Below are 14294 nucleotides of genomic sequence, written 5' to 3'. Positions count from 1 at the left end.
AGTGTTCTGTGCATGTGCAGAACAGAAAATAAAGATGGCAGTGCCCAAAATTGAACTGGTACGGTCACATGTCCGACTGACTTAATACCTATTCTGCCAAAATGGGCCGAAACGGTAGGAACCCACCTCTGAAGCTCCTTGAATCACAACAGCAGTGATTCAACTTTAAAAAGCCAGAAAGGTTTAAAAACTACATATGGCCACACTAAGAGCAATGAAAACATTTGGTACAGAAAGAAATCAGCATCTCGTGGCATCTTTTTTGCCAAGCTGGTTTTTTTTCTCAGATACTTCCCATCACTAGCCTTATTAAGAAACTACAATCTACACACACACGCACACACCCACAAGAGCACACACACACACACACACACACACACACACACACACAGAATCTCTGCTCAGGATCTTCCACCAAAAATGCCCACCCAAAAATGTCAACCCATATGCAAGTCAATGTCCAACCTGTCCAGAGATAAAATGTCTACAAAAGTCGTACAGTCTTTGTGTGTGTGTGTGTGTGTGTGTGTGTGTGTGTGTGTGTGTTTTAATGTTCCCATCTCATCCCAATTGATCTGGAATATTTGAAGATTACATTGTCTTTTTTCAACCTTTTCAGCTGCATTTATTGTACAATGCCCACTCTCCGCCCCCATGCCAGAGGACACCAGCCAATCGTCGAAATAAAAAATAAAATCCAGAGGCTTTTCTTTTATTACTGATAAAATTGCAGCAAAGACCTGCAAGCAAATTACCTGATTTTCTTCACGGGTTTTCCCATTTTCTGTTTTTGGAATGGATGTGGGCTTTCTGGATTTTAAGTTCCCCATGCCCACTCTTAGAGTGCCATCGCAGGGGGTCAGCGTGTCTTGAAACACTGCCTGACTTTCCTCTAGGACTACAGATTTGTCTGGGTAGTTTTCCTTGTTTTCATCTCTGGGGGAGAAAAAAATCAATAAAAGCACATCTTAAAAAGCACTCTAAAGAATTTTAAGCCAGTAAAACAGGGAGCAAAATGGTAGTGCTCAAAGCAACACATCAATCACCAAGCTTATCTGAAAAATACGAATTTCCCTTTTCCTTTCTCCTAAGCAGATCTTCCCATCAAAATCACCAAACCACAATAGAATGTCTTTATATACCATCATTTTTACATATACGGTAAGAAATCCACCCCTTAATCCCAGACTTCAAGAATTAACTACTACAGCCCACAGATTCAAGTTTGCCAGATAAAAAAAATTCCCCAGGGTTTGCTGTTGTATATATATGGTTTTGGAAAACAGAATGATTTCACTCTCCAGGCCTGGCGCTCAGCCTGAATGAGCTCATCCTTCCAACAGCACTATAGCACTTTGTTTTATCAACTTCCTCATGATGCTTTACAACCTTCTTTGAGCAGTTTACAGAGTCAGCATATTGCCCTCAACAATCTGGGTCCTCGTTTTACCCACCTCAGAAGGATGGAAGGCTGAGTCAACCTTGAGCCAGTCAGGATCGAACTCCAAGCTATAGGCGGAGATAGTCTGCAATACTGCATTCTAACCACTCTGCCACCAAGGCTCCATAGCTCCATGCCTTGGGAATGTCATCCCATTCCTGACCCCATTTGTCAGGTTCATCTCCCTTTGAACAAGATTTCAATCCATTTTGTGTTGGGGAATTGCTGAATAGATGGATGGATGGATGGATGGATGGATGGATGGATGGATGGATGGGTGGGTGGGTGGGTGGGTGGGTGGGTGGATGGATGGTGGGTGGGTGGGTGGGTGGGTAGGTAGGTAGGTAGGTAGGTAAGTAAATAGATAGATAGATAGATAGATAGATAGATAGATAGATAGACAGACAGACAGACAGACAGACAGACAGACAGACAGACAATAGGTAGGTAGGTAGGTAGGTAGATTCTAGATAGATAGATAGATAGATAGATAGATAGATAGATAGATAGATAGATAGATGGATGGATGGATGGATGGATGGATGGATGGATGGATGGATGGACGGACGGACGGAGGGTGGGTGGGAGGGTGGGAGGGAGGGAGATAGATAGATAGATAGATAGATAGATAGATAGATAGATAGATAGATAGATAGATAGATAGATAGATAATTGATAGATAGATAGACAGACAGACAGATGATAGGTAGGTAGATTCTAGGTAGGTAGGTAGGTAGGTAGGTAGGTAGGTAGGTAGGTAGGTAGGTAGGTAGGTAGGTAGGTAGATAGATAGATAGATAGATAGATAGATAGATAGATAGATAGATAGATAGATAGATAGATAGACAGACAGACCAGACCAGACCAGACCAGACCAGACCAGACAGACAGACAATAGGTAGGTAGGTAGGTAGGTAGGTAGGTAGGTAGGTAGGTAGGTAGGTAGGTAGGTAGGCAGGCAGGCAGGCAGGCAGGCAGGCAGGCAGGCAGGCAGGCAGGCATAGGTAGGTAGGTAGGTAGGTAGGTAGGTAGGTAGGTAGGTAGGTAGGTAGGTAGAAAGGTAGGTAGGTAGGTAGAAAGGTAGGTAGGTAGGTAGGTAGGTAGGTAGGTAGGTAGGTAGAGTGAGTGAGTGAGTGAGTGAGTGAGTGAGTGAGTGAGTGAGTTTATGGAACCGAATTGTTCATGGCTGCATCAAGTTCACAATTTCAGGAGAAAGAAGCTGATATCGCGACGATACGGACGTGCGATCTCGGAGCTCCAAGATCGCAGCAGATACTTTTACTGCTGGGTGGTCCAGATGGAACCGTCCCGAAGAGATGGTGACAGGGAAGAGTACATCTTGCTGATCTCAAGGACATCGCAAAGTCCCTGATTGATCCAAGAGAATCTCTTCTAGCCAGTGATAGAAGCGCAGCCCCAAGCTGCTGAAGTCAGGACAGCTCCACAACCAGAGGAAAGCGGAAAGAGAAAGTGTGTCCATCTGGTGAGGAAATTTTATTTTTACAAGAGACTGCACAAAAAAGATTAAAACCAAATTAAATTTGTAAAGAAAAGAAAAGAAAAGAAGTGGCGAATTTAAGCTATTTTGGGCAGTGTGTTATCCTTTTTTAAATTGTCTTCTATGGATGAAAGTTTTGCAAACATTTCCTACTTTTTAAAGTGAAAGTATTGGCTTTTCTTCTACTACTTTTTTTTAACCTATGGATTAAAACTTTTTTTTTAATTTTCACAATACTGGCTTGGATGGGGGTTTTTTTCTTTTTATTTTGTTCTATTTAAGAGCTTTGTTTCTTTTAAGCTTGGAATATAAAGAGGATATAAAAGGAATATAAAGAGAGCAGTAACATCAGAGGGAAAAGAAGTTACACTGCCACTTGGAGGTTGGAGGCTGCATTCTGGAAAGATTTCTCTCTCTCTTTTCTTTGATCATTTTGACCTTGCACTTCAAAGATTTTAGCTTGCAAAGAGATATGATGGGTTGTTCATGCAGTTGCCCTTTGGATGTCTCTTTGGCAGCGAGAGAGAAGTGAAAAACAAAGCTTTGTTTTCCAACTAAAGTGACAGTGTTTATAAATTAGACAATGACACAATACCAAGAAGAAACCATAACATTACAACAGATTATGTTTGAAATTCAAAAATTATTAGAAACACCACAGAGAATTGAGAAGAAATTGGAAAATATAGATGGTAATATACAAAATTTGATGACATTGAAGATAGCCAGCTAATGGAAAAAGTGGAGGTTAGAGTCTCAAAAACCCAAGGGAATAATGAACAAAGAGGCAAGATAACTGTGGATATTGACAGTGATCTGTGCATGGTTGGAAATGGAAAGAATGGAACATGGAAAGGGAAGAGAGATGGAAAGGATCTCTACCCCAGATTTCAAATTATAGAAGGAGAAAAAAGGGAAGAATTGATGGATTTAAGGAGAGGAACTTTGACAAAAGCACTACTGATAACCAAAGATAAGCTGATTAAAGAAGCTGATGGAGGGTTTCAAGAATTTATAAGACATGCAACAAGCAACAAGGTGCGAAGAGAAGTCCACACAAAGTTGATTAAGAAAATAACCAGAAGATTAGTCCCACATAAGGCAAAAGAAATAAGACTCTACTACTACTGGAAAGACACAGGTTGAGACATGAAAACTATTAACAAAATACTAGCTAAATAGTTAAAATTAGAGCATTATGTTAAAAATGAAGTGATAATGGATATAGCTAGATAGATAATTGATAATGATATAATGTATACACATGTATTGGTTTGACAAGAAAAAATTTGGTATAAAATTTTAAATGGTGACTATGAAAGGAAGTTTAGAAACTTAGTTATGTATGAAAGCCTATAATATTGAAATTGGATATAAATTGTAAACAGTGATTAAGAAAGGAGGTTTAGAAACTTTGTTATCAAACATAATTAATTTTTATTTAGAACGTTTCACAAAGATATAATGTTGTTGGATGATATTGAAAATAGACAATGGAATGCCATTATGTGGTTTTGCTTTGAATTTTGGAATGTTTGTTATAAAGTGATGTTAAAACGACTATAGTCATATGAAGGATGAATATATATAAATATATTTTATGTAAAATATATAATTTGATATGGATTATAGGTGATGACTGTGGAAGGGATGCACAAAAGTTCTTTGTAATCAATTGACACACTTTTTATATTTTGTAATGGAATGTTTTTATGGTGTTTGTTGTGTCTTGTTTGTTTGTGTCTATTCAAAAAATAAAAAAATAATTAAAAAAAGTTCACAATTCCAGATATATTTAGAAAAAAAAAGGGGGTTGTGATATTGTTGGGCCCAAAATGTAGATCAGCCCAAAGAAATGTATTTCATATTAAGACTATTGCTAGTCCCTTTTTATGACCCTATAATCTCTTAAGAGCCGTGGTGGCACTGTGGTTAGAGTACAGTACTGCAGGCTACTTCAGTTGACTTCTAGCTGCAGTTCGGCAGTTCAAATCTCACCAGGCTCAAGGTTGGCTCAGGCTTCCATCCTTCCAAGGTGGGTAAAATGAGGATCCAGATTGTTGGGGGCAAATATGCTGATTCTGTAAACTGCTTAGAGAGGGCTGTAAAAGCACTATGAAGCAGTATATAAGTCTAAGTGCTATTGCTATTAATTCAGGATAGAGTCAGGGCAACTGGATAGGGCTGGGCTTTTACTGGCCGGATGCCTTTCCTGATGCCATGCAGATTTCACAATTTATATTTTTTTTCTTTGTGTCCTAAGAGAGAAATATCTGCCTAGGACTGAACTCTCAATCTTTTGAATGAGAGGAAAGCGTCTTCACAACCAGGCCACTTAATATAAAGACTAAAACTTTATTAAAATTGGCTTGATTAACAGAATCTTGCAAGTCTTATTATGGTTTACTTCTTCCTTCTTTGTAATCGGAATAATGGAGGAGTTTAAGATATTTTCACATTCTTTTCACATCTTCCTTCCTTACTTGAACTTCAGAATGCTTTCCTCCTTATTGTTTTGGTAACAGATTTCCCCTTTTAGAAATTGTAGAGAATATTCGTAGCTCAAGTGGTAGATTTAGGCAGAGGTTTGTCTTCTGAGCTCCCAAACGTTTCGTTGCCAAACTAGGTAACATCTTCAATGGGGTCAAAGATGTCACCTAATTTGGTAACAAAACATCCAGGAGCTAGCAGCAAGCTCGGGAGGACGTATCTCTGCATAGATCTGTCCTTTCTCAACCCTCTAGAGCTGTGGTGGCATAGTGGTTAGAATGCAGTGTTGCAGGCTAACTCACTGCTCACTACCAGAAGTTCAATCCTTAACAGCTCAAGGTTGACTCAGCTTTCTATCTTTTTGAGGTCGGTAAAATGATGATCAAAGTTGCTGGGGGCAAGATGCTGACTCTGTAAACTGCATAGAGAGGGCTGTAAAACACTATGAAATGGTATATAAGTCTAAGTGCTATTGTTCTTTCTCTATACTCCATGTCAATAACCCAACAGGACAACTAGATGGTAACAAAGGGTTAGAAATGTATTTCTTTGCTGCCACCTGGAAGTCATCTACCTCCTTACCCCCACTAACTCCAGAAATGCCTTAAATGATTCCTGGGGAAGTTTGGTCTATTGAACTTAGTCCCTACCAAGCCATCATCTATAGTGGTTTGCATAAACAAACCAAGTTGTTTATGTTTGGTTTGGGTCAAACTGAGTTGTGTAAACTCAGCTTGACCCAAACCAAAATAGATAGTCTTGCATACACTTCACCAATAATGGGCTTTTTATTCAATAAATCATAGGCAAAACTCCATGTCTTAGCCCTGAATATGTGAATGGTGCTCATCTCAACCTTCTTCAACCCAGCTGTCTCCAGCTTCCTCAAATCTCCTGGTTCACAGCCAGTTGTGGTCCAGCTGTAGAGGTTTTGAGAGCTGTAGTCCACCTGGCTGCAGTGGACGATGTCATCCAGCCTTCTGTAATAATTAAGCCGGCTGTTTTACAATGTAAACAATAATTATTACTCATTTTTAAAATCATCTTATGTAAGAACTTGACTGTTGTTCTTTCTCTAAAATCACTTAATAAAAAGGATGCAGTCAGAATTTTGTTTATCTCTTTCTCTCCACCCAACATATTATACACTCAGTCACTCTTCTTTATTTATCCTTGAAATTTAATATAATTCCTGTTAATTTATGTGGCTGCATCCTCTCTGTCTCAGTTCTTGTATTAGATGCCACTTTGCAATAGCACTTAGACACATATACCACTTTACAGTGATTTACAGCCCTCTCTAAGTGATTTACAGAGTCAGCATATTTCCCCCAACAATCTGGGTCCTCATTTTACTGACCTTGGAAGGATGAATCAGCTAGTCAGAATTGAACTCCTTGCCGTGGGCAGAGTTAGCCTGCAATGCTGCATTCTAACCACTGCGCAACGAGGGTTCTTGCAATACAGAAATTGTGATGAGCTAGACGTGTGTTCAATAGACACAGAGCAGCGGTGATACTGTGATGAATCCCTCAGCTTACTGGAATCATGATTTTCTCTTTTAAAAAACAAGTGTCTTCAACCTTTACTTCCTGACCTTATAGAGCAACTGCCTGGATTCTCACAATCTCACATCCAGCTAACCCCATGCCCAAACTATTCCTAAATATTTGGGTTGGCAGCAAAGGAATATTGGAAAGGTTACTACAATTCAAGCTTGCAAATACTCTGGCACACTTGGACAGGAAGAAGCCTCAGGAGGCAGAATCTCATTTACCATAGCTGCGTGACTCTGGAGAGTAAAATAGGTCACCAGTAACCAGAGCAAACTGTCCACTGTCCTTGAAGACATTCCCAATACGTTCTCCCCATCTGCTCCTCAGCCCTATCGCATGGGAAGGTTTATCAAATGAGTAACTCGATCACTGAGTAGGAAGCGATTCTCATCATGCCAACTGCACAATCAGCCATCCAGATGTAGTGACACATAAACAGGAAGCCAATGCTGCAGCAGCAGGCATGGCTGTCCCTGCCCTATGCTGACTATGTTGAGATTTTATAATATCATTGACAAGAAGTGGACTTAAATGCCCAACCCTTGTCCAATGCAATATATACAGGATTATCATATGCCGCCAATACTCCACTGCATTCTGTATAGAACAATAGAACAGAACATTCCAACAGAATTGGAAGGAACCTTGGAGGTCTTCTAGTCCAACCCCCTGTCCAAGCAAGGGACCCTATATCAGTGATGGCAAACCTTTTCAGAACCAACTGCCCAAACTGGAACATGTGTTTAGGTTTAGGTTTCGTTTTATTTATATGCCGCCCTATTCCCGGCGGGACTCAGGGCGGCGCACAAACCCAAGGGGGGAAAGGGAAAGACAAAAACTACAAATACAAGCATTTAAAAATAACCAACAGACACACAAATCGAGAGGGGAAGGGAACTCATCAACCCCAGGCCTGCCGACACAGCCAGGTTTTAACGGCTTTTCGGAAGGCCTGGAGTGTCTATGTGTCTATGCGCATGCGCTCATGCGTGTGCTGGAGCCTCAGAAACTCATGCACACTGGCCACTTTGTCTTTGTGTTTCCAGGACTCTGGCACATGTGAAGATCAGCTGGCTAGCATGCATGCATGCACCAGAGACCAGAAGAGCAGCTAGCGATGGCATGCGTGCCCACAGAGAGGGCTCTGTGTGCCACCTTTGGCACATGTGCCATAGGTTTTCCATCACAGCCCTATACCATCCCAGATAAGTGGCCAGTCTCTTCTTTAAAAGCTTGCAGTGATGGAGCACTCACAACCACTGGTTGATTGTTCTCACTGACAGGACAATGTCAATACCTAAACCACTTTGCTGGTTCTGATAATTCCTATGGGACTTCTCCTTGAAAATTTGTGCAAATGTTGTCAAGTTCTAGTTAATTGCCACAAGCATCAGAAGGTCGAGTTTAGCTTTTACTAGAGATTGTATGGTTAATCTCAGTTACGTATACTAGATTATTTTCCTCAAAATTCCATTGCACCTTTTAATGCCCACAACATCCTATTTTAGTTGTTGAATTTATTCTCATTCGGACCATTCCTTTCCTTTATGCCCACACTTATTTTATTTTCATGGTTACATGGGCTGTTGAGGTGGGAAGAAAACTAATATCTGGCTTTGTGTGGACTTTTTCTTAACTGTTTATGGATTTTAACTCTGAGGTATAATATTTTTAGATCTTGAGTTCAATGCAAAAATGACTTCCTTTCTTTGTCCCTATCCCCTTCTCTTCCTGTTTCTGGAGTTTAAAATGTTTCCCAGAGTCCTCAGTCTCCATTTGTTTTCAAGTTCTCCATTGTTCCTTCTACTTCAGGAGTGTATCTCAGACCCATGGTGGGACTCTGGACACAGTTTAGTCCACTGTCTGTCCTTGCCTTCTTCTGTGTGGAAAGATTAATTCCTGTGATTCAATCTAGGATAGAACTTCATGGACCCATTAAAGGTGGGTTTGCATCAGGAATCCCAGCCCCTATCTTTTCTTCTTTTAATTCTGTTGTAAAAGATGTTGCTATAAATTAATTTCCCAACCCAGTCATCTATTTTAATTTTATGTACAGACTATTGTCAAAGTCAAAGTATGTTTAGTCTTGATCAAAGAGTTGAAGATTCTATTTTGGTCAAAGTAAATTGGAAATGCATTATGCATCTGTCCCACTTCAGTAACAAATCCCTCTGGGTTGGGATGGTGAAATATATCAACCCGTGTTATGTAAGTGTTCACGAGTTCCTATAAAAGCAGACATCTTGTAGTTCCTTCCTGTTTAACAGGGCTTCCCATGAAAGTCTCAAAGATGGGCTTGTTAAGGATGTAGCCTTAGGCTCAAAATAGGTATGTCCTAGAGACCACTTTGATTCCACCGCGAATCTGATTTTGTCTTTCATTAATAACTAAAATATCAGGGATAAAAATATCTCCTGAATGCTGTTCTTGATATGTCCCAGATTCCAGAAGTGTTTAAATTTTAATATAATAGAAACTATGAATTAGACCTTGGCCAACAGTTCAGTTTCCAGTTTTTCACAAATTTTTAAGCAGTGCCAAGAGATTGACTCTTTTCTTGCGATTTTTAAATCCTTCTTACGAAAATGGAATCATAAACCTTTCTACTACCCTCGCTTTTCCTCAGCAGCTCATTGGCTTCCTGGGTCCTAAATAAAATTGAGAGCTTCCATTCACCATCCCCCATTTTGGTTTAGAAGCAAAAATGAATCACTAAAAAGACTGTTGCCCAACTTTTCCAATTTTCTCAAAAGTATTTCTACTTTCCTCAACCGAAATAAAGAACTAATTGGGCGTGGCTACCAGAGGTGGCAATATGTTTTATATAATATGATTATCTCCCCCAACACAATTGTTACATAACTTCAATTAGTGTGATGCAGTTTTAAGGGGGTGTAGCATCTTGTGCTACTTTTAGAATCAATTCTGAATTATTTGTTAGAATCGATTTAAAAAGATGTTGTATCACATGGAGCCTCATCCTGGCTCAAACACCCTCCCTCTTCAATAGGGAGAAAATGAGTGTGACATACGAATCATAATAAATCTGAAGAAAGGGATTTTAACTGCAGAATATTCTGCAGCTTTCAAGGGAAATAATCAAAATCTTATCCATAGACCAAATGGCCGTTGTGTGTCTTTATTCCATAGTTCTACCCAGCCAAGCATACAAAGTCCTCAGAGTTAGATACAAGCAGTTTCTCAGTTTCTTTTAAGAAGAATATGAAAAGCTTCTGTAGGAGAGACCAGGCTGAGCCTGAAGGCAGTGTCAAATGCATCATTAGTCTTGAGTTCGCTTGCACCCACAAAAGACCTAAGTCCATCTCACCTTGGAATATGGGGTGGGTCTTTTTTTAATGAACTTTCAAATTTACAGTTTCCCTCGCCTGCCATGATCCTGACAAAATGCTGGGTGGGCAGCTGTTGTGTGCCCTGGAGGGAAGTTTCTGACTCTTATAACAAGATCTCCCCAAGAAGGATCCCCTTGGGAAGATGAAGGGATAAAACATCTAAGGTGTTTTATCTAAGGCCATAGTGGGGAGATTGACCCTTTCCCTGTGCTGTGCCAACATTAATTGTGACACACACACACACACACACACACACCAAAATCAAGATTTCTATATTTGGGGCACCTGAAAATACAACACTCCTGTGTTTGGATCAGCAGCATCTTCGACCAAGGCAAGAAGGTAGGAACAAGACATTCAAGGGAAATGATTCAGCTTCCCAACTTCCTCCAAAACAAATTCAAAATGGATTTTAAAAGAAAATGAGAAGCTTGGTAGAGTTCAAGTCCAAAGCTTGTGTAGAAACCTCTTGAATTTATTCTTCTTTCTCAGAAGAAAAGTTTTGACAGGCTTTTAAGGAAAGGCAACTGAGAGAGCATCGCCCAGGAGCCAAGAGGCATTAAAGGTGGATGGCACCTGAGAGAGGCTGCCACTAAATCTGGATGTTGTATTCATCCTCAGTGCTGGTACCCTTAGGCAGCCCCAGGGTGCTGCTGCTGCTGCTGCTTCTCCTTCTTCTTCTTCTTCTTCTTCTTCTTCTTCTTCTTCTTCTTCTTCTTCTTCTTCTTCTTCTTCTTCTTCTTTTTTTTCACTGCCACCTGCCTTGCCCTGCTTTCTGAGAACATAAAGGGGGGGCTTCTTGGGATTTCTGGAAAGTGGCTTTCACACCAGCTCCATTATTCAGAAAGGAGGATTAATTGCTTCCTTTCCACACATCAATTTTCCTAATTTGACCCTGCAGTGGAAAAACATGTAAGGAGACCAGGAAGATCTCTAAGCTTTTCTCTTAGAGACGGGAGGTGTGCGTGGCAATCCAGTCCAAGCCCTTTGGGGTCCGACCCACCACCTCCCTTGAGCCTGGCCACATGGCCCCAACACGCAGGTCCTTAGTGATAGACTGCCTCTGAACAAAGAGGTTCTATTGGGATAGGGGCAGGGCTTGTGAGCTGCAGGTGGGCCAGGGTGGTTTGACTGATGAGATTTCTCCCCCCCCCCCGTTTTCCAGATTCCTAGTCTATACAAATGCTGAGCAATAAAAAGGGGGCGCGGGGTCGTTCACGGCAGCCCATTTGATCTCTAGGAAACCATCTTTACTTTTCTTGGCTCTTCTAGTTCCAAAAACGACCAAACGCGTTTCCTCCTCAACCCCCACCCCCCACCCCCCACGCAAGATGCCTCCTTCGGCTGAAGCCCCCTTCCCCTTTTAAGGCTCCTGCAACATTTCGGAGCCCCCCTGAGCAGTTTGATCGACAGATACACATACACCCGCACTTCGCCTGCGGAGGGACCCGGGACAGCAGCCTTTGCCCCCCACCCCACCCCCGCCCCCCGATTCTTCTCTGGTCAGGTAACTGGACCTTAAAGGAGCCGACCCGAATTGCGCCGGCCAATTAATCGCCTCTTCCTCCCCCCCCCCCCCAGCTCCTCCGGTCCCGCGACAAAGCCAAAGCCTGTGAGAGCTGCCGGCCCCCTCATCCAGCTCCGCTCATGGGTCCCCGGTGCCCAAGCCCCCAGTCCTCCGCATCCAGGGCCGACCCCCCCCCACACATACACACTCCGTCCTCGGAGATTTTCCATTTCTCGCGCCCTGACCCACAGGCTCCCCGCCGAGCCAGCAGGCCGCTCTCCCCCCGTCCCCCCGAGCACCCCCTCCTCGCCCGGCCGCGGCACTTACTCGGGCAGCGCGGGGCTGCCGAAGCTCTGGGGCTGGACGCTGAAGCAGAAGCAGGAGAACATGGGCGCGGGCTCAGCGCGGGCAGCCGCCGCCGCCTCCCCGGCTCCCTCTCCGCGCCGGCAACCCAGCCAGAGGCATGGCCGGCCCCGGCAGAGCGAGGCTTTTACGCGGCGCTCGGCCAGCTCGCCCACCGGCGGCCCGGGACTCGGCCGGCTCTGCACATGCTCCGCGTCCTCCTAGCCGCTGGGGGGCCGCTAGGCGAGGCTCCCGCCGCCCCGGCCGGCCTCCCCCGCCCAGGAGCCCGCTGAGTCGCCGCGGCGGAGAAGGCGCCCGCCAGCGCCGCCCGCCTCGGGCATCTGGCGAGGGCCGGCTCTTGCCCGACCTCCGAGAGATGCGGGCGGCTCCCGCCTTGGGCTCCGGCGGGGCCTGGCTTGGAAGGGCGGGCCGGGGGAGGACGGAGAGGGCACTGCGCCAGCAAGGAGGGCCGCGCCCCGCCAGCTCCAAAGGGAAGGGCGGGGAAGGCGGAGGCGCCGGTGCTGCCTCCAGGGACGAACGGCGCTCTTGGCACACACTCGCACACACGCACACGCACCCTAGGAAACGGCAAGGGAAGGCAACGCCGCGGTTGGCGCTGCTGAAACGCCCCCCGCAGTCGGGAAACGGCGGCCCCTGCTCCGAAAGAAGGCCGGAAAGCTCCGGTGGGCACCAGCAGCAACCGCCGTGTGCCAGGCTCCTTCGGGAGGGCGGCCGCCAGAGCTGTTTGCAGGCCGGCTCAGCCACCTGATCTTCCTCCCGGGCCTTTGGCTCCTCCGGAAGAGCGGCGTCTCCTCCGAAGAGCCCCCAATGGGACCTTAGTAGGTGAGCAGGTGCCCCCGGGAGCTCCGAGCCTGCGGTGCCCAGGCCGTCTTGAACGGCCCCCCAAGGCTCCGCGCAGAGGCCTGCCGCTGTCCGCCACCCAGGTGCTGAAGGCGGGGAATGGCAAAGCGAAACCAAAGAGTAAACCCGCTCTGGAGGGATTTAGGCCACCTCTGAAGTGGGCTAGAGCTGAGATCGCGAGGACATGTCCTCTCCCAGCGGTTACTAGGACATCTTCATGCCAGGGTTACTGGGAAGGTGAGGGTGAAGCCAGTGGACACAGGATTTATATGGCTGACTCTGAAACAGATGGGTGAGGGCTGCAAGCTGCTGCCAACCGTTTCTGTAGAAAGAATTTGCCAGAGCTTAATTCGTGTCTCCTGAGTGAATGAATGAATGAAAGAAAGAAAGAATGAATGAAAGAAAGAAAAAAAGAAAGAAAGAAAGAAAGAAAGAAAGAAAGAAAGAAAGAAAGAAAGAAAGAAAGAAAGAAAAAGGGAGGGAAATTATGATAATAAAACCCTCTATGTTTGAATGATTGATTCCCCTGGGTTGGACAATTCAAAGGTTTTCCAGGTTGGTTTGTCCTGATATGTTGGATCACGAATCCCTCTGAGTAACCCAGAATTGGGGTTCAGTACCCCAGCCTGGAAAAAGCCTGAAAAAATGGGTGAAGTTCTCAGGCCAGCCCACTTCACAAGTTTGTTGTAAGGAAGGTGGATTAGATATGTTCACTGCCTTCTTGTAAAAATAATAAAGTCATGATACAAATAAATCAAATCAAAGTCTGCAAAGCTCAGCTACTGTGCTGAGAACAGGTTTTTTTTACTTTCAACCCAACGTGTTTGTTTCATGTTTATCCTCCTCACTTGTTCCTTCTTCCAAGAACAGCTGTTTTTTTTTTCTTGGGGAGGCAGGAAAGATGTCTACTGCTCTCACAGCAGTTAGCTTGGAGTGGCATTAGTGGAGCATCCAGAAACAATGAGGCTTTAGCAACTGTTAGAGGGCAGTTGCCAAAAGGCAAGGAGCCTAGGGCAAGGAGACCATGCAGGGGAGCAGGATGTTATTTGCATCAAAAGCAGTTCAGGGGTCTCCAACCTTGGCAACTTTAAGACTTGTGGACTTCAACTCCTTAAGTCTTAAAGTTGTCAAGGTTGGAGACCCCTGCTCTAGTTTTTCTTCTTTTCCTCCCCTCTGATGTTTCGATGGAAGATGGAGACACTTTAGAGCAGGGGTCTCCAACCTTGGCAACTTTAAGCCTGGTGGACTT

At 44.1% G+C, this 14294-nt stretch overlaps 1 protein-coding gene across 3 annotated transcripts in view; it reads right to left on the bottom strand.

Annotated features, from left to right (window-relative positions):
• The window catches only part of FAM13C (family with sequence similarity 13 member C), a 52659-nt gene extending 40341 nt beyond the window's left edge, over positions 1-12318 (bottom strand). Inside the window, exons 1-2 of one of the 3 annotated variants that reach the window (XM_087702268.1) lie at positions 12170-12318; positions 756-936 (exon numbers count right to left, since the gene is read on the bottom strand). In XM_087702268.1, coding sequence (XP_087558394.1) covers positions 756-936; positions 12170-12231 — 243 coding nt within the window. In that variant the 5' untranslated portion in view covers positions 12232-12318. The remainder of the gene's footprint in view (positions 1-755; positions 937-12169) is intronic. The other 2 variants (XM_087702267.1, XM_087702270.1) reach the window with 2 other exon arrangements.
• Positions 12319-14294: the final 1976 nt, after the last annotated feature.

This window comes from Thamnophis sirtalis, unplaced genomic scaffold (genome assembly GCF_051295495.1).
Source record: "Thamnophis sirtalis isolate CommonGarterSnake01/CBP01778 unplaced genomic scaffold, rThaSir2_p1.2 scaffold_15, whole genome shotgun sequence".
NCBI classification, from domain to species: Eukaryota; Metazoa; Chordata; class Lepidosauria; order Squamata; family Natricidae; genus Thamnophis; species Thamnophis sirtalis.
Note: the sequence above shows the minus strand (reverse complement) of the source record. Positions and strands in the feature narration are given on the sequence as shown.